This window comes from Gopherus flavomarginatus, chromosome 2 (assembly GCF_025201925.1).
Source record: "Gopherus flavomarginatus isolate rGopFla2 chromosome 2, rGopFla2.mat.asm, whole genome shotgun sequence".
Taxonomy (NCBI): Eukaryota; Metazoa; Chordata; order Testudines; family Testudinidae; genus Gopherus; species Gopherus flavomarginatus.
Genome location: NC_066618.1, coordinates 271,771,774 through 271,793,290, shown reverse-complemented (window position 1 = coordinate 271,793,290; position 21,517 = coordinate 271,771,774). Strand labels below are relative to the sequence as shown.

At 38.1% G+C, this 21,517-nt stretch overlaps 1 protein-coding gene across 4 annotated transcripts in view; it reads left to right on the top strand.

The window, feature by feature from the left end:
* CSMD3 (CUB and Sushi multiple domains 3) overlaps window positions 1-21,517 on the top strand; it is a 1,198,342-nt gene that overhangs the window by 1,106,855 nt on the left and 69,970 nt on the right. For all 4 annotated transcript variants that reach the window (XM_050940462.1, XM_050940461.1, XM_050940464.1 and 1 more), the window contains 4 exons: window positions 1,375-1,548; window positions 3,484-3,657; window positions 7,704-7,889; window positions 14,766-14,939. In XM_050940462.1, coding sequence (XP_050796419.1) covers window positions 1,375-1,548; window positions 3,484-3,657; window positions 7,704-7,889; window positions 14,766-14,939 — 708 coding nt within the window. The remainder of the gene's footprint in view (window positions 1-1,374; window positions 1,549-3,483; window positions 3,658-7,703; window positions 7,890-14,765; window positions 14,940-21,517) is intronic.

The window sequence follows — 21,517 nt, the reverse complement described above, 5'->3', positions numbered from 1 at the left end:
AGACTCCATTTTCAGTTACTTATAACTTTGTAAAACTGTATTCATTCAGGCTGAAATTTCCATGTCAGGGATTTTATTTCTTTTTGGAAAGTTTTAGCAAAGCCAGCCATTTCCAAGAAGAAAATGAGGTAAAACACATGGTTGTGTTCATGTTAATAAATTCTTATAGACATTACATTAAGAAGTTTCAGCTCCCCCATGGTTTGGAATTAGAAATGGGGCAGGGAGTTTACAGTGGTTTCAGCGATGTGCCTTTTCTATTCCCATGAAAATTCACCCAAATTTGGTCAAGCTATGAGCCTTTGAAAAATCACATTTCACACATGCTTAGTAGACACTTAATAAGTGTGGCAGCTATACTATCTAAAGATTCTCTCTCAGCTATTTTTAATTATTGCCAACCAGATGTCTAAATATAAGAAAACTCAGTCTAAAAGAAAACAGTGAACCAATGAAAGAAAAGAAAAAAGAGAGAGAAAACTAGATAAGAGAAAAAAGACAGGTGGGATTTTGTATCTCCAGTATTTATCAATTAAAAGTAGAGATGGTGAAAATTTTCAGGTCAAATGTTTTTTCCACTGGCAAATGCTGTTTTGTCAACATCAAAACTTTCTCTGGGAACTTGTTGATTTAGATAAAACCCCATTTAGAAAATTAAAAAAAAAAATCCGTAAGACAAAAATGGAATGTTTCAATCTTATCCAAATAAAATGTTTCAATATTTGTGTCAAAATTAAATTATTTATAAATTTATTAACCTTTGGTTATATTATAAATTATAAAGTAATAACAAAAAAATCAAAATCAGAAAAATGGTTTTGATTGATTTTTTTCAGAATTTGCATTCCATGGGAAATATTGTTTTTTTAGGGGGTGGTTGTTGTTGTTTGTTGTTGTTTTTATACAATTTCAGTTGAACAGAAATTCAGAATTATGACTGGCTCTAATTAAAATGTTAGTTAAAATCCACCAATCTTTTCTTGTGGGTATTAAGTGTGCATATTGCCCAGTGAAGAATTTAGCCTTTTTTGTTGTTGTTGAAAGGGGTAGATGCCTCAGCTTGAAATTCTGGAATGCAAATTTCATAGTATAAATATCACATAAGCTCTTTGTTTGATTGATTTGCATTTCTAATTTTTAGGCATGATCTTTTTATGTATGAAAGAAGTATTTGGTTGTTCATTTTCATCAGCTTACAAATTTTTATTTGAATTAAATCAATTAAAGAAATTGAGACGTTAAACTTTGTTAAAATATTCATTTTAAATGTAAAGAAGTAGATTATTTTTCATTAGAGGGATATTTTAAATATTATCATATGTATTTTGAATCATCATAATTTTTGGTTTTATTACTGTAATTTGAAAATTGCAGCTGGTCACTGTGGTGTTCCAGATCTCATAGTCAATGGTCAAGTGATTGGAGAGAATTATGGGTACAGAGACACAGTTGTGTACCAGTGCAACCCTGGTTTTCGCTTGATTGGTTCTTCTGTACGAATATGCCAACAAGATCACAACTGGTCTGGTCAGCTTCCATCCTGTGTGCGTAAGTAAGCATGGAAAAAGATATCTTATTTGTGCAATATGTGTACTGCTTATATTAGCTTATTGGACAAGTGCCCAAGTTCCATTTTCAAAGGTGATTTAGGGCCAGATTTTTAAAAGATAAGGCTCCTATAGAGCCTAGGCACCTAATTCCTATTTAAATTAATAGGAATTAGGCACTTATCAGCTTTTGAAAATTCCACTTGATGTTCATCTGCATCTTGAGGCCCCTAAATACCCTTGAAAAACTGGCCCCTCAGAGACTGGCTCACTGAATATCAGTGTGGGACTAAGGAGCATAAGTGCCTATGTCATTTTTGAAAATGCTTTTGAAGATGTTACCTGAATGTTAAGTGTATTTACAATTGATCAGTAGAAAGAGTTATTAGATCTCAAATTATACTGTTAGCACTGAAGACTGAAATGTTCACATCAAGAAATTTGTTTCATTTTCACTGAGACTTTATTACTTTTTTAATCAATGGTGTGTTATGAAAATTAGGGTCTTCGTGTATAACTGGGCTAACATGTCACATAAGTTTACCTCATATGAGAAAAAATAAGTTTTTTCTTTAAACAGATTATTTTTAGTAAGCTTGGATTATGGTAAAAAAGAGAGGATGCAAAAAATTGCTATCTGTTTATTTTTTAAGAATGGTCCCTTCTGAGACTGCTTGTCCCTTTCATAAGTGTGTATATGAAAAGTAATTGTGGAAATGCCAATTGTGGTTCATAAATAGGGTTAAATTGATATTACAGTATTGAAATTATACTAATATTACTGACAATACCCTTTTTTCATATAGCTAGAACTTTATAATAGAAAGCCCTGGCCATAAAAACCTCAACTAATCACAGTGGAACCAGTTCTGTTATTATCCCATTACCTACATTGTTCATTTGTCATTTGATCTACATATGATAGAGGTTTCTGAAAGTAATACTTTATTACTATAGTTAATGGTAATAAGTTATAAATAAAGTACAGAAACATACACTTCATTGTTCTGTTCCTATTTGTACTCCTTCAGCAGTGGATTAATGCCAGTACTCTTTTTGTTCAAGATAGAAATAAGTATTGGACATTAGGGAACAAGTTTATTTGTCAATAATCTTTAAAGCAGGAATGAGACATAGTTCAACAGGAATGTCCAAATCACTGGGTTAACATCAGCAGCAACACTGAAAAAAAATAATTGCTCCCTGGTCTTTGCTAACAGCAAAGAAGGTGAACATAGTTTCTTCACAACCAATTATGGAAGCTATTTTGTTGAACACAGTGGAATTGTGCAGTGGAATACGTCAGAAAAGGGCAAGGAGGTTGACTAAAGGATTGTAGCAATGACAGACATACCATTAAACACTGCAATTGTCCATAACATTACAATAGATTTTTAGAAGTGTCAGTACTGTAAATTCATGGCTTAATAGAAGCAGACAAAAATATTGATTTCTCTTCTGTCTATCGGTTATATTGTTAATGACATTCATAATTTTTTTAATGTATTTCTATAGTACTGCATGTTTAGATTTAATGATCATGACCATTTGAAATGCACTGTGCTGAATGCTTAGACACCATGCACAGATCATTTATGATTAGCCTTTTGCATCATACGTTCCTAACTGATAAAATGCCATTCAGAAAAAAAAATAAGGACAATTTTGAGGTACAGTTTTCGTTGTAACCTTTTTATCATGTTTAGAAAATAAGGGCCTGATCCCCACAAAGTGCTCAACACCTCCTGAAAGATACTAACCGTGTTCTGTTCCCATTAAGATTAAATGACTTGACAGCTTTAAATACCTCTTGAGAGGCACTCAGTACCTCATATGCTCTGAGCTTTAGAATTCTGCCAAGTACTCATCACTATTACATGGAACTATGATAAGTGACAGCAGCATGCTCTTGACTCTTATTTTTTCCTGATGTTAGCTGTTAGCTGTGGTCATCCTGGTAGTCCGATTTATGGAAGAACAAGTGGAAATGGTTTCAACTTCAATGATGATGTGACTTTCTCTTGTAATACTGGATATGCCATGCAAGGGCCAACAAGAGCACAGTGTCAGGCTAATAGGCAATGGAGCCATCCACCACCAATATGTAAAGGTATGATTACAAATGTTTACAGATTTGGAGGTTACTCTGAATATGAAAAACAAATATGAAAAAAGAAATAAAGGGACAATGTCAAAGCAAAGCATATATGTTTAAAAATCATCATGGGAGTTACTAATAGAAAATTAGAGTATTTAAAAAGAACGCATTTTCTACATCTAATTTTATTTTTCACCACCTAACAGTTAGTTTGCTGTGTGCATTTCACTCAGATTGAACTATGAGACTAAACTGGGCAGTTTCATTTTAGTTCCTAGTCTTTTTATTTTCAGGTTCTCATTCATTAGCAAAATTCAGGGGATGGAATTTAAAAGGTCTTCATTGAAATTAAAACTAATATAGAAACATGAAAACATTTCTATGAACATAAAAATCTTTTTAAAATAAAGTCTAAATTTGAGGTCTTATACTCACTGATAATGTCTTTTAAAAGCCTATTTTCATATGTTTCCACTGTATTATTGATTGTATAGAAGTTACTTCTTTAACCCAGATTTCAATGTAGCAAATTTTAGAAGTTTTTCCTTTGTACAAATGAAATGTCACTTCATACCAATATGCCCATACAAAACACCCAGGTTAGGCACCTAAGTCCATATATAAGGCACCTAAATAAAAATAATCTGTTCATAAGACAGACTTCCATTGACTTAACTGGAGACATGCTGGGCATGCAGCACATCTGAAAAGCATGGCTCTTTTAAATAGGGGACAAATATAGATGTAAGAGCCCAACTTTGAATGTATAGTTTGGCCCGTATAGATAACTTTCAGTTATCACTGTGCCTAGTAAGATTCTTGGAAGCACTAAAATGTTGCATTGAGAGTAAATGATTAACACCTTCAGTTTTGGATTTTGTTATGGATTGGGAATAAAGGAAGCAGTATCTTAAAACAAAATAACTCTGATGCTGCACTGTATGCATGTGAATGAAATAGTCATTCTCCAAATCCAATATAAAGATATTATTAAACCTTAACTCGGGGGCTAGGAGATGTCCCAGTGTATTATATACAGTTGAATAGCAATTGGTTTTATCAGACCATAAAAGCAAAACGACATCAGCTTCTGTCATGTCAATATGCCCTTGAAATTTTAAGATTTATTTGTTTTTGTGTTATGTATTATTTGTATTTTTCATTTTCAATTAATATAAATATACTGCTGTTCCCAATAAAATACAGCCTAGTTTTCTTGGAGCAGCCCTTTTGCTACTGATCACAGCTTTTACAGTAGTGTCTTTTGAAATGAGTATATTGATACACAAGAACTGGAGGGTTACAGAAATATGTTCTGAAGATTTAAAAAATTGTCTCCCCTTAGAAAATATGTAGTTCTCAAGAAATCCTGATTGCATCCAAGTAGAAATGGCATCAAAGAGCTATCGTGAAGCTGAGTCAGCATCATGTGGGCTTCCCAAAATTTCCTATAAGCTTTGGGTTCTAGGATGATGCAGAATGTTAAATTGTATAGTGTGTTTATATTCATCTTACTTAATACATTTTCCTTCCAATTAGATTTATCACTCTGCCTTGAGCCCTAGTGAAAAACTATTTACAGAACTTTATTTTTAAATGTTTTATTTGTAGTTAAGACATTATTATTCTATTTTATTCACAACACAAAACTCGCATTGTGTATTAACAGCAATAGGTATATTTGGTCTTCAGCCCAATAGCAATACATTATCTTGGTGTACTGGTATTTCCACAATAATGTACTATACTCCCTGTTATATGTTATTGCCTATAAGGGTCAGAGGCTCAATAAATGTATCGATCACATTGATTTATGAAAACTTTACACACATCCATGAAATCTTAAATTGTTCATAGGGTACAACAAAGTACAAGAGAACTAAGTGTGTGCATCAGATCATCAATACTGGTCTTTTTAGGGTGCAGCAACTCTAGTTATGACTTTGATCAGGAGATTTTTAAGGATTAAAAATAACATTAATCCACATACCTATTTAAAATTGGTACTCTCTCAAATACCTGCAAACTTGCATATTGTCCCTATGTCCAGTGCACACTACAACATTCTTAAAAGTGCTGTACCCCTTCTAAAAGGTCCCTATTTCAATTATAAGAAAATCACAGCAGTGCTCATACTGATTGTTACAATGACCAGAGCTTTTTGCAGTTTGCTGTAAATGATCAGTATTTATGAGTGATGTAGCACTAATACATTTTTTCATTATATTGAAAGTAAATACATCATAGTCTCTATGTTCATGTACAGTTACTATAAAACACTTGATGTCAAAACAGAAAATGCTCAGAGCCCAGAAACTCCCTATAGACTACAAATAAAACTCTGTCCCCTCCACTTATCTGCTTAAATGAAAGGCCTGGGTGAATAGATAAGTTTTGCTTTGAAGGTTAATAAAGCCAGGCCAGAAGAAGAAATAGCTTCCAGATGTCTTATTCCATACAATGAAAATGCTTGGTTTACAGTCATCGCATGTCATTACTGGAGGGCTGTTAGCAAGAACAACCCAGCAAATTCCACCTTTTCTAATGGTATGTAAAATAGCCCTAAAACAGCCAGGATGAAAAATGCGTACGTGAATACCAGTGTCCTGTGTTGTTCCTAGAAATAGATTACTAGGATTTCAATCTACAGAGTATTCCAGAGCCACAGGTATAATACAATGATATACACAGTTAAGTAGGGTGGGCAGTACAATTCTGCATGTAGTATATAGATTACTTTCAGAGGTAACTTCATGTAGTCTGCATTGTAATGATCTGTCCTGGAGATGATGAGCATGGAGCGCCATGATGAGTTCTGAATCCAGAAAGAAAGGTCACAACCCCCTAACCAGATGCAGATGAAAAAAAAATTATTATTAGCTACTTCTTCAAAGTACTAATCTAGGAGAAGCTGAGGACCCCAAGGAACCAACCAGGTTGTTCACATCATTAACAAAAGCTCCCTTCAGTGAAAGGTGGAGATAGATAGATAGATAGATAGATAGACAGCTATCTATAGATCTGTCTTCCTGCCTAAGCTAGCCAGTGGGAGATGCCAACCAGAAGGGTGTGTGCTAAGCCCTGTCCCTCTTGTAGAGATAGGCACCTAAATCCAGGAGACCGGGAGATACCTAGCTCTGCTAATGATTCTCAGCTGTGAACCCTCTCCTGGCACTGTTTTAGCAAGAAGCTGAGGAGGAAGTGGTGCTTTCCTTATCATGTTTATCCCAGTGATTAGAGTTTTTACTGGGATGTGAAAGACCCAGGTTCAACTGAAGAGGAGTCTCCCACCTTTTAGGAGAGTGCTCTAACCACTGATCTGTGGGGCAGTCCGATGTGAGGTTCCCTGAATCTTTCCTGTTGAAGCTGTTCCACTGTAGATAAATGATGAAATAGTGATTGTGGCAAGAGGACTGGACCCCATGCCTTCCACCTCCCAAGTGGATGTCCTAACCACTGGACTACAGGGTCATTCTCACACTTTCTGCTCCTCTGTGGTCCATTGACTATTTAAATATTTATCCATAGTGGAACAGTCATTGGACGAGAGAGAGAATACGACTCTGCTTTAATCACTAGGTTACAAGGTGGGCACCACCTCCTTCTTCTCCTCCTCTGTCTGGATTTTGAAAGGGACCCAATCTGTTAAACAGCTTCTGAGCATGCCTACTGGATTACGCCCTGAGCATGACTTATTAGGCCAAATGCCCATCTTGTCCTGGTTTGTGACTCACTCTAGGATTTAAATGGGAGCATCTAAGCATCCGGATGCCTAGAGTGAAGAAGCATTGCACATGACCAGAGATGGATGTGTAGGTGCCAAAGAAACTTTTATTCTGGAAACTTAGGCATCGAGTAAATTTAGGTGCCTTGCGTGGCTTGATGGAATATTTGCACATCATAATGATCCCAATACTGGGACTTAGGTGCCAAATGGGTGACTAAATCCTTTTGTGCATCCAGACCTCAGTAATAAAGCTATTAAAAATTTATTTATAAAACAACATATTGTACATGTGTAATCTAAAAATAAGTTTCAAATGTATCACTTTTTTTAGTGGTCAACTGTTCTGATCCTGGAATCCCTGCAAATTCCATACGAGAAAGTAAAATAGAACATGGAAATTTCACCTATGGAACAGTGGTGTTTTATGACTGCAATCCTGGACATTTTTTATTTGGATCTTCTGTTTTAGTCTGTCAACCAAATGGTCACTGGGATAAGCCACTACCTGAATGTATTAGTAAGTAGATAATGCGTATTTTTGTGTAAGATAAAAAAAAATGAGCCATATATTTTATTATGGTTTACCCTGATTTTGCTGTAAACAGTATAACTGTCTCTTCTGTCTCTCTGTGTAGGCACTCAGGTGGTGCTGGTAGAAGTTAGACAAAGAGATCCTATATACGTTGGTTTTTAAATATGTGATAACCATATAAGGCCTCAAAGGCAGCAGAGGTATCCCGTGTCTGTTATACATGGTGTATGAAAGTGTTATCTGTGGAGAGGCCACACAAAAAGACTCTACTTCTTTGGCATATCACAGAAGAATAATCCTTGGGAGTACTGTGCATCAGTACTAGTGGTGTTTGGGAGCAGGGGTGTATCCAGTGGGAGTGCCGCTACATGGATGCACTGATTGCATGGAACTTTCATAGCAATAAATAGTGACACTGGACCTCTAAAGTTGTAGTGGAAGCCGCATAGGAGCTGCAAGGTTTTCAACAACAAGCCCTTGAGTTGTACAGGGAGTTTCTTTTCCTCAATTCTTTTTGTAGGTCTCTTTATAAAGACTTGTTTTTGGACGGCTTTCTCTCTTGTGTAAGAGATCAGGCTGAGAGAGAAAATAAGATAAAGAGTTGTTAATTCAGTGTCATTTTGGCAACATTTCTGGAAGAGTGTGAACAAATTCTGCATTTATTATTTATTCCTTAGGCAGGACTTTTCTCTTCCCATTTTCTCACAACAGTTCTCAGTTTTCAATTCTTCCAGTTTTTTTTTTTTAAATGATCTTCATTCCAGGAGTCTTCCTTATCTTTTATATAGTATGTAGTTAATTTACAACTCTCATTTGTTAAATTGGCATTAAATTCTGTGGTCCCTTTAAGTAATTGAAGCAGAAAAATATTACTGGAATGGTGTAGTTGTCAAAAACAGCCATTAGAAAGCCAAAAATTTCAGAGTTAAGGTTAAATGTAAAGGAAAGTCATAATCTTAGCTCTGTCTCCATAGCTACACCCTGAGGGAAAAAGAAACCCAGGGACTCTAAAAGAACCTTATCCATTCATAATAAGCAGTTTCATGCCTTACTCTTAATTATCTTCTAATTTGACCTTCTTTACAGCCAGGCATAATCCACAGACAAAATTCATGTTATAGTTGTTTTATTAAAAATAACATACTAATGGCAGTCTTTTCCCCTTTTCATTAGAGACTTGAACTTGCAGAGTGCTGAGTATTCTTATCCAGAAATCACATAAGCACATGCTTAATTTTCAAATAGCAGTCAAGGGACAAAAGTTAAGCACATGCTTAGATGATTTGCTGGATCGAGGCCAGAATGCTCATCATTTTGCAGAATACACATGCCAGCTATTATACAAATGTGATTAAACACAGACTGAGTGTATCTATACATGAAAACTCCAAGACTGAGATCATTAAATTATAATGCTATTATAAAAAGAGCTAAACTTAGTGAATGAGGATCTTCATACAGCATCAGTCATGTACAGTATGTATTCAACCAGTGCTCTGTTATGCACAATTTCAGTGCTAAGAACCTTGCAGTCTTCTTCAAATCTAATATGTCCACAACCATAGACTGAATACCTCTCTTCAAGCCCTTATGGAAGAAGATGATGACGCGAAGATGGGAGGGTGTAAGTGGCAATTTACTTAATCTGTTCAGGGCTATTCTGTTACCAAGATATGTGCAGCTATAAGCCAAAGTCTTCATGAAGCACTTAGAAAAAATGTCTTTGATCGATCATTAACATATCACACAAAGTAAGGGTAAAAGAACAAAGAGGGAGAGATATGCAAGGCTAGAATTGTTATGGGGACAGAAATAAGGTGATTTGGATGCCTTGCCACTGAGCATTTTCATAGGTGCAAATGTTTGGTCTCCCTCAAAGTTCAACCTTCACTCTGAATTCTCTGCGTTTTTAATGATTGCTTTTAAATAACTACATGCTCTTGTGAGGATTTTTACTTTCAAGTCACTGATATGTACCCTTAAACTTAACAAAGTTCTTTTCTCTGATAGATAAATATAAGAGCAAGCAAACCTTACTTGAAAATGTGCCCCACTTCAAATTCCAGCTGATGTTTTATTTCTTTTCAGCACTGCAAGGCAAACCTTTATTTCCTTGACATACATAATCCTTGTGTCTACTGTTCTACAGAGTAATGCATAGGCCTTTTTTTTCACTTTATTTTGTTCTTATAACATAAATGCCTGGTGGGCTTAACATGATTACTTCCCCATTACTCTTATAAAACTTTCTAATACATGTTAGATTTCTGAAACTATTTCAATGGATTTACTGGGATTTAAAAAGCAGAACTTTGTAAAATACTATTTTTGACCAATTTCTACAAATGCTTCTTACAAGATTTTGTTATAGGTGTGTTTAAGAGACAAGTAAAAGAAAAAAGATAATCAGCATTACTTATTATGGAATTCTCTCTTTGCTGTCTTCAGTGTAATTACACAATATCAGCTTACATCTCCTTTTCTGCACTGTTGCAGTTAGAGTTTGCTACCAGTGTTGTATATGGAGTTGAACACTGTTCAGGTACCACTGTCTGCAGCCCACGCAGCACATACACTAAATGTGTATGGTTAAAAGCTTCTGAGTCAATCTTAATGAAAAGCTAATTCAGCCTAAATGGAAAATTGCTTATGTGTAAATTGTATCAGAGGGGTAGCCATGTTAGTCTGGATCTGTAAAAGCAGCAAAGAATCCTGTGGCACCTTATAGATTAACAGACGTTTTGGAGCATGAGCTTTCATGGGTGAATACCCACTTCTTCAGATGCATGTGGTGGAAATTTCCAGGGGCAGGTATATATATGCTAGCAAGCAAGCTAGAGATAACGAAGTCAGTTCAATCAGGGAGGATGAGGCCCTGTCCTAGCAGTTGAGGTGTGAAAACCAAGAGAGGAGAAACTGGTTCTGTAGTTGGCAAGCCATTCACAGTCTTTGTTCAATCCTGAGCTGATGGTGTCAAATTTGCAGATGAACTGAAGCTCAGCAGTTTCTCTTTGAAGTCTGGTCCTGAAGTTTTTTTTGCTGCAGGATGGCCACCTTAAGGTCTGCAATAGTGTGGCCAGGGAGGTTGAAGTGCTCTCCTACAGGTTTTTGTATATTGCCATTCCTAGTGTCTGATTTGTGTCCATTTATCCCTTTCCGTAGAGACTGTCCAGTTTGGCCAATGTACATAGCAGAGGGGCATTGCTGGCATATGATGGCGTATATTACATTGGTGGATGTGCAGGTGAATGAACCAGTGATGGTGTGGCTGATCTGGTTAGGTCCTGTGATGGTGTCTCTGGTGTAGATATGTGGGCAGAGTTGGCATCGAGGTTTGTTGCATGGATTGGTTCCTGAGCTAGAGTTATTATGGTGCGGTGTGCAGTTACTGGTGAGAATATGTTTCAGGTTGGCAGGTTGTCTGTGGGCAAGGACTGGCCTGCCACCCAAGGCCTGTGAAAGTGTGGGATCATTGTCCAGGATGGGTTGTAGATCCTTGATGATGCGTTGGAGGGGTTTTAGCTGGGGGCTGTATGTGATGGCCAGTGGAGTCCTGTTGGTTTCTCTCTTGGCTTTGTCTTGCAGTAGGAGGCTTCTGGGTACACGTCTAGCTCTGTTGATCTGTTTCCTTATTTCCTCGTTTGGGTATTGTAGTTTTGAGAATGCTTGGTGGAGATTTTGTAGGTGTTGGTCTCTGTCTGAGGGGTTAGAGCAGATGCGGTTGTACCTCAGTGCTTGGCTGTAGACAATGGACCGTGTGTTGTGTCCGGGATGGAAGCTGGAGGCATGAAGGTAGGCATAGCGTTCGGTAGGTTTTCGATATAGGGTGGTGTTAATGTGACCATCACTTATTTGCACCGTGGTGTCAAGAAAGTGGACCTCCCGTGTAGATTGGTCCAGGCTGAGGTTGATGGTGGGGTGGAAGCTGTTGAAATCATGGTGGAATTTTTCCAGAGTCTCCTTCCCATGGGTCCAGATGATGAAGATGTCATCAATGTAGCGTAGGTAGAGAAGGGGTGTGAGTGGACGAGAGCTGAGGAAGTGTTGTTCCAGGTCGGCCATAAAGATATTGGCATATCGTGGGGCCATGCGGGTGCCCATAGCAGTGCCACTGATCTGGAGATATATATTGTCATCAAATTTGAAATAGTTGTGTGTAAGTATAAAGGCACAGAGCTCAGCAGCCAGTTGTGCTGTGGCATCATCAGGGATAGTGTTCCTGACAGCTTGTATTCCATCTGTGTGTGGGATGTTTGTGTAGAGAGCCTCTACATCCATGGTGGCTAGGATGGTGTTTTCTGGGAGGTGACCAATGCATTGTAGTTTCCTCAGGAAATCAGTGGTGTCACGGAGATAGCTGGGAGTGCTGGTGGCATAGGGTCTGAGTAGAGAGTCCATATATCCAGACAGTCCTTCAGTGAGAGTGCCAATGCCCGAGATGATGGGGCGTCCAGGATTTCCGGGTTTGTGGATCTTGGGTAGTAGATAGAATAACCCTGGTCGGGGCTCTAGGGGTATGTTGATTTCTTCTGGTGTTAGTGTAGAGAGTGTCCTGAGTAGATGCTGTAGTTTCTTAGTGTATTCCTCAGTGGGATCTGAGGGAAGTGGCCAGTAGAATTTGGTATTGGAGAGTTGTCTGGCAGCCTCCTTTTGGTAGTCAGACCTGTTCATGATGACAACGGCACCTCCTTTACCAGCCTCTTTGATGATAATGTCAGGGTGGTTTCTGAGGGTGTGTGGGTTCTGAGGCATTGCGTTCTGCACGACTTAGGTTGTGAGGCAAGCGATGTTGTTCTTCCACGATTTCTGCCTGTGCATGCCGGCGGAAGCATTCAATGTATAGGTCCAGACTGTCATTTCGACCCTCAGGAGGAGTCCATGTGGAGTTCTTCTTCTTGTGCTGTTGGTGGGAGGGCACCTGTGTATCAGTGCACTGTTCAGTGTTGTCCTGGAAGTATTCTTTGAGTCGGAGATTTTGAAAATAGGCTTCCAGATCGCCACAGAACTGTATCATGTTGGTGGGGGTGGCAGGGCAGAAAGAGAGTCCCCGAGATAGGACAGACTTTTCTGGTACCCAGAAGCCTCCTACTGCAAGACAAAGCCAAGAAAGAAACCAACAGGACTCCACTGGCCATCACATACAGCCCCCAGCTAAAACCCCTCCAACGCATCATCAAGGATCTACAACCCATCCTGGACAATGATCCCACACTTTCACAGGCCTTGGGTGGCAGGCCAGTCCTTGCCCACAGACAACCTGCCAACCTGAAACATATTCTCACCAGTAACTGCACACCGCACCATAATAACTCTAGCTCAGGAACCAATCCATGCAACAAACCTCGATGCCAACTCTGCCCACATATCTACACCAGAGACACCATCACAGGACCTAACCAGATCAGCCACACCATCACTGGTTCATTCACCTGCACATCCACCAATGTAATATACGCCATCATATGCCAGCAATGCCCCTCTGCTATGTACATTGGCCAAACTGGACAGTCTCTACGGAAAGGGATAAATGGACACAAATCAGACACTAGGAATGGCAATATACAAAAACCTGTAGGAGAGCACTTCAACCTCCCTGGCCACACTATTGCAGACCTTAAGGTGGCCATCCTGCAGCAAAAAAAACTTCAGGACCAGACTTCAAAGAGAAACTGCTGAGCTTCAGTTCATCTGCAAATTTGACACCATCAGCTCAGGATTGAACAAAGACTGTGAATGGCTTGCCAACTACAGAACCAGTTTCTCCTCTCTTGGTTTTCACACCTCAACTGCTAGAACAGGGCCTCATCCTCCCTGATTGAACTGACCTCGTTATCTCTAGCTTGCTTGCTAGCATATATATACCTGCCCCTGGAAATTTCCACCACATGCATCTGAAGAAGTGGGTATTCACCCACGAAAGCTCATGCTCCAAAACGTCTGTTAGTCTGTAAAGTGCCACAGGATTCTTTGCTGCTTTTATGTGTAAATTGGCTTTTCTAAGGCCCTGATCCCTAGCTCCCAGGGAGAGAGATTGCTTCAGAAATAGTAGGGTGTGGAGAAGGGGTGGAAAAGGTGGAGCTGTCAAAGGATAGTCCTTTCCTTTCAATTCCCAGGTGCAGTGAGAGCTCACTGAGGAATTATACCTAGTTCAGACATACTTGCTTCACAAGCTACCCTTGGGGCTCTGCACTGCTCCTAAGACAGACCGTAGCCTTAAAGGCAAAATATGGTCTTTATATTGCAAAATATTTGGGCCCAATTCCTGGTCCCCATAAACACATGTCAGGAAATTAGGAAATAGAATCTCAAGGGAAAGGTTTTGGCTACAATTCTAGCCTCTAGAAAGAGCTGCACCAGAGTATTATGAGCAGTGATTTAAGGGTCAGTGGATGTGAGCCACATGTATATGCATTTATAATCTGTGAGCTAGCATTGACCCCTACATATAGCCTCCCTCTTCACCCATAGCAGAATAGTTCTACTCTGAATGAATATATAGATATAGTTCTACGGAGACCAGCTCTAAGGTACAGGCATCTTGTGTAACTTTATATACATACATCTAGGGTATATAGATAGATAGATATATTTCCTTACACTAAATGCCTGTACCTTAAGGCTCATCTCAGCAAAAATATTAGAAGTACACTATCATTAACATGACCCTTCAAGAGACATCTGTTTCACAGCATCTGTCAGAATTTGGTTCTTGATATATTATTCATATTTAATAAATTAACATTAAAGAGTCCAGCTTCTTCACAAGATGTATGTATAAAATATGGGAATTCTAATGGTAAATGGAAGAAGTTTGATCGGTGATTATAATATTTTTTTATCTTCAATAATTATGTATTGTAGTGATTGACTGTGGCCATCCTGGCATTCCTCCTAATGCGATCCTGTCTGGAGAGAAGTATACATTTGGGTCTACTGTTCATTATTCCTGCACAGGAAGGCGATCACTATTAGGCCAATCATCTCGCACATGTCAATTAAATGGACATTGGAGTGGATCTCTGCCTCATTGCTCAGGTACCACTCTTGAAGTATGTGAATGTGGTCTTGAAAACATTTTAAACTTCCATAGGTTTTGGTGGAAGCCTGTTTGCTTTTTTTATTGTTTGAAAAACATATAAAAGATAAAACATATGTATTAAAATATGCTGTTGTTGAAAGTGCCGTAAAAATAAGTAAAATTATTTTTACAAGATAATCCAGTGGGAAACTGAACTTTGTTAATAACATTTAAAATGAAGGGAAATGACATGCTCAATGGGATGGGACAAGTGACCATTTGGTTTTGAACATGTGTATTTTTATTATATGCACATTGATGATAAGCATATTGGTTTCCAGAGGGAGAGCTCCTGCATCGTTATTTTCTCAAGATAATGATTTCAATTTTATATAACTTGAAAAATGACTTGTGATTTGGTCTCACAGGCCTCAAGTTAAGTCTAAAATATGTTTTGCATCTGCCCTTTAGGTAAAGCTCCAAGTGCTCTAGCTCATTTCAAGCATGGGATGTTATTGTTTTGGTTTTGCATGGTAACTAGTGAATCAACTTTAATGGAAATGGGCCCAAATCACAAAAACTGAGATCCTCATTTTGAACATACCAAAGCCGAGGAGTGCTACAATCCAGGCTTTTGGTTTGTTCCAGCACACCTATAGAGACCAATTGAGAAGTACACAGAGTTAAGGGCCTTTTAGATCTCAGGTTGTACTTCAAGCCCATTTCTCATCTTCACTAAATTTTAGTTCTCAATAAATACAAGAGTTTATTTTTTTCTCTTGGCAACATCATACTTCCATCACATAAGTTACAGCGATCAATATTTTCATCTTGGAGCATTTTCAGATCTATATTGCTTTGACTATAAAAACATAGTTATTTTCATGTTCAGGAAATAGGAAGAAGCCATGGGCCATATTCTTTCCTGAGTTCTGCCTACACAGAAAATGATGTGCAAGTCTGGCATCCTTGATTATGCTCCCATCCTAATCTTATGGTCAAATTTGATATCATTCAAAATAGCCTTTGGCTTTTTAATAATATTTATTTTCCTACTGTTTATTTCTTTTGGTTTATTTAGACAGTAAATTTGTCATTTTAGGCACTTGGTTAATATACATGTGTACAGCACCTAGCACAATGGGGTCCTAATTTCATCTGGGATCTCTAGTATTACTACAGTAGAAATGATAAATAATTATAATTAAAATAATAATTTTAGATGAAGATCTTGCTGTTAAGATCCAAAAAGAGGCCTGACCACAAAGAAAATGGGCATGTCATGCCTGAAGTCAGATTGCTTGCTTGCTCACTTTGCCTGAACCAGCATAGTACTGATGTGATAGGTCAAATAACTATTATTTGCAGTGAGTCAGGGTTTACGCAGGGGCTAAGCCTGTTCTTAAGACATGCAGCTGGTAGATGTGGTTAAGGACACCTGCTGATGTTGTTATCTTGGTCCATCAGTTCCTCTTCTTCCATAAATCTTCATTTACCAACATAAAATGTGATTGTTCATTTTTTATAGTTTTTCACCTAATTTCACCCAGGCTATATTCTCACAGAAATCAGTTGGAGTATTGCCATTGACTTCAATGAAAGCAGGTTCCGGTTCCTATGGTGATTAGAGCTGCTCATCATGTGAAAAACAGCATTAAATTTGAATCTATTTATACATTTGAAATTCAGATTTGGATTTGCCAAACCTAGTTTTTAAAACCAGTAGAGAGAGAGAGAGAGAGTGTGTGTGTGCATGTGTGTGTGTGTGTGTGTGTGTGTGTGTGTGTGTAGAGAGAGAGAGAGAATTTGTCTTTGAGTTTCTGGATTTAAACAAAACTCCAAACTTAAAAATATCTACAGAGAAGGATGAAGACACACATAGAATTAAACTGTAAATGTATTCACATACATTTTAGAGAACATAAAACAATAGTTTTTTTCACAACTCTGCAAATATTACATTTGATTTAGAGATAAGTACTTCAAAATCGTGTAAATGAATAAATATATGCAATTAAAAAAATTAAGATGTTCTCTCTCTCTCACTCTCATGCATACTGTGAGGAAACTCAGAGGTCAAATCAGCATCTAGGAAAAAAATAAAGCCAAGTTCTGTAAGAGAAACCTCTATATTCAAATGTGGGTCACATTGAGCAAAACTTAGATTTGGTATGAAGTGAGTAGAACCTTAATAATGTCACCCACTTATATTAGATCTGAAAACAAAACACCACTAGTTCTGGCAACCTGAAATTATGTGGAGTCATTATTTTACTAATATCAGGGTTTCTCAAACAGGGGTCGCTGCTTGTGTAGGGACAGCCCCTGGCGGGCCAGGCCTGTGTGTTTACCTGCCCCGTCTGCAGGTCCGGCCAATTGCAGCTTCCATTGGCCCAGAACAGCAATCCGCAGCCAGTGGGAGCTGAAATCGGCTGGACCTCTAGACGGGGTAGGTAAACACACTGGCCCAGCCCACCAGGGGCTTTCCATAAACGAACGGCGACCCTTGTTTGAGAAACCTGACTAATATTGTCTATAACTTTAATTCTATGTTTCATAAATAAATACATACATACATAAACAGACTAGGACCTGGTGCCTAGGTTGTTTCATGGAGCATATTAGAAAGCTGTACAAAAAGACACAAAAAGTGAGAGCATTCACAGCCCTTTTTACATGTAGGCAGGAATTCACATTGGTTTGTCATGTGTTTTCTGAAGCAGTCTGGTGCTCGGTCATCTGCATTTTAAATTATGCTTCAGATCCAGAGCTAGTAGGAGTTGAGGTGTCCCATTGACATCAGCTGATGTTTTTGACAGATACCTTTCAGGAATCAAACATGTGTCATCTGGAGAGAGCAGAGTTATTATGGAACTCGCAGAAACTTAAAATTACTGTTACATTCAGCAAAGTCACTGCCATGCATTTAAATAAGTTGTCTGGCCATGGACACCTTCAGTAAAAATGGAAAGCCAAATTCTCTGATGGTGTAGTTCTGGTGTAACTTTAGCAACATCGATGGACTTATTCCAGCAGAAAAATTTGTCCAGATATGCAGGCAGAAAGTATCTGCCTGTAGACTGAGAAAATCATTGTTGAATCCCTGCAGTTAGGAGGTCAACATAATTATTGTCTACATAACACTATTGGAGCCATTACCATGGCTATCATATTTTTATGATAAAAATAGTCACTAATAGATGGTCTTTTTGCTAGTCGACTATAACATTCCATCAGGCTGGACTGTGATTAACCTCCCCTGGATGGTCATGGTAATCATTCCTTGACATTTTTTAACAAATAGATTTAGATCTGTATATTAGTAACAAAAATATGGCAGATCAGAGCGCATAATGGGGTTAATTTATAAGGAAAAGGTATGACACAATTTTGTAAGGCATAAAGACCTTTTTTACTTCAATCACAATAAAAGTAGTAGTAGTGGTAGTACCTAGGAACTGGTTGAGAATGGGGATCATTGTTCTGGGCACTGTACAAAATACAAAGTAATAGACATGCCCTGACCTGAACGTTTTGCAATCTAAATAGACAAGATGGACAAAATGTAGGAGATATATCCAAAGTTATGACCCTAACCACTTTACCTAGGGCACTTTTGGTGTAATGCATAAAACGTAGTGATCAAAATGTTCAAACTTGATGTCTTAAGTTAATCACCTCAATAAGTGGCTTGGATTTTGGAAATCCTGAGTGTTCAGAACCTCCCTTGACTTGACTGTATTTTGGGTTTGGGAAGTTGTGGATATTCACCATCTTTGAAAATCTAGCTCCTCAAATACTCTAATGATTGGGGTGATGGGAATCTAAATAAATAAATGTAGGTGCCTTAGAAAGATTTTGATACCTAAATTTAGGGATCCAAATGTGAACATTTTGACTATCATATCTACAACTAGCTCGTTCACTCATAAGAATGAGGAAATTTTCTAATGCTAGTAAGCACCAATGAATTAGAATAGATAGGGTTCTCTGCATTTTTTCCCACATGTGCAGAAAGATCACATTCTAATTATGATACTATATTACCATGTTGGAAGGTTTTCAGAAATGAGAGGTCAGTTCAATGCTGTTTAACTTCATTTTACTTTTCTTTGAACCAATTTCTACCTCTTTATGTGTTATGGGTAAAAGAGAATCTGTGTCCCTAAAAAAAACCAACCAACCAAACGAACAAACAAAAAAACCCACAGAACCCAAACTCCATCCTTCTGGAGATGCACTACTGTTAAAAGATACTCAATTCTGCTATTTTTTTCCTGAGTTTCTGACAGGCAAAGGAAGATGAACATGAAGTACTTCTGTTCTATTAACTCTTACTTATCTGTTTATGACATACTCATTCTAGTCCAGGTGGCTAAGTAAATCCAGACCAGCCCTGGATTTACTTAGCCACCTGGACTAGAAAGAATATGTCATAAACAGATAAGTAAGAGTTAATAGAACAGAAGTACTTCATGTCTCTTTTGCCTGTAAAGGGTTAAGTTCAGTGAGCCTGGCTGTCAGTTGACCAGAGGACCAATCAGGGGACAGGATACTTTCAAATCTTGAAGGAGGGAAGTTTTTGTGTGTGCTGTTAGATTTTGGTTGTTGTTCACTCTGGGGGCTCAGAGGGACCAGACGTGCAACCAGGTTTCTCTCCAATCTCTCCGATACAGGCTCTTACAAGTTCAGAATAATAAGTATTAGGCGAGCTAGGCTTATGTTTGTTTTCTTTATTTGCAAATGTGTATTTGGCTGAGTTCAAATGTGTATTTGGCTGGAAGGAGTTCAAATTTGTATTTGGCTGAAAGGATTTTAATTTGTACTTGTATACTTAGGCTGGGAGGGTATTCCCAGTGTCTATAGCTGAAGGACCCTGTAACATATTCCATCTTAAATTTACAAAGATAATTTTTACTGTTTTTTCTCTCTTTAATTAAAAGTTTCTTGTTTAAGAACCTGATTTTTTTTTTCATTCTGGTGAGACCCCAGGGGACTGGGTCTCCCCATCAATTCCCTGGGATCCACCAGGGAATTGGTGGGGAGAAAGGAAGGAAGGAGGAAGAGAAAGGTTATTTTCTCTCTGTGTTAGGATTACTTTCTCTCTCAGGGAGAGTCTGGGAAGGGGAGAGAGAAGGAGGGGGAAAGGTAAATTTTCCTCTCTGTTTTAAGATTCAAGGAGTTTGAATCATAGTAATCTTCCAGGGTAACCCAGGGAGGGGAAGCCTGGGAGAGGCAATGGTGAGGGAAAGAGTTTACTTTCCTTGTGTTAAGATCCAGAGGGTCTGGGTCTTGGGGGTCCCCAGGCAAGGTTTTGGGGGGACCAGAGTGTACCAGGCACTGGAATTCCTGGTTGGTGGCAGCGCTACAAGTACTAAGCTGGTAATTGAGCTTAGAGGAATTCATGCTAGTACCCCATCTTTTGGATGCTAAGGTTCAGAGTGGGGATTTATACCATGACATAGTACTACTACTACTACTACTTGTTATTATTATTATTATTGTTTATTAAATTGCTCATCTATTATGCAGTTCTCCATAAATCACAAAACAAAATAATCCAATGCTTCGCCATCTGACTCTTCCTCACTACTCAACTCAAAATATATTTCTGCTGGTAAAGAGAGGAAATAGGTAAAATACCATTGCTAGTTCTGGTCTGCATTCAGCACCATTCCGTGCTGATGGGGCTGGTTGGCAAGGGCTGTCCCGCGACCTCTGTTGCCCCAGTTATTCCTAAACTCCACTGAGTCTATACGTGCCAGGGATCTGTCATTCATTGGTCAAAATGTGAGTGCCCTGGGTTCTCACTGTTTCCCACAGATAACAGCATGTCCTTATGACTCTGATATTTAAGTTCAGATAAAAAACCTGCATGGGTTATTATATATAGAGAGAATTTTATTTACCCCATTTATGCATACATTTTAGCACTGCTATGTATTTACCCAGTTATCGCTAATATCAAGGCATAATTTGATGCTCTCTGGTAAGTGCATTCTACACTAGTTGTATTTAAAGCTTTTGCTCTAGATTTATACCAGTGTAAATGAAAGCAGAGTTTGGCTCAATAATGATATTATGATTTTCCTTTAGATCCTTGTTACTGCAAGAGACTGTACTTTTTATTATTTGTAAAAAATGTCACCAAATCTATGTGCTTTATGTCTTTGGGCCAAAACCTCAGTTGCTGTAAGCCAGTATAGGTCCACCGAATTCGCTGAAGAATTGAATGCCAATTTATACCAGCTGAAGCCAGAGTTAAATTCAGTTATCTGTGTAGTCAGCTGTGCTTGTGTCCAAAAATAATTCAAAGATATTTATCAAAAAGGACAGTGGCCAGGATTTTCAGACATAGGAACTTGTAATTATAGTCCTAAGTCTGTATTTAGACATCTGAATAAGTTACTGGTTACACTGGGAACTGCTGGGAGCGCTATCCTCACCCTCAATCATGGCACTTATTTAGCACTTATTTAGGGTGCTAAATATGGATTTTAGACTTTTATTTCAAAAAATCTTGGCCACTAATTGTTTTAAAAACATTTATTTTGCTCTATGTATATTAGAAATGGCAAAACTGTTAACTTTTTCC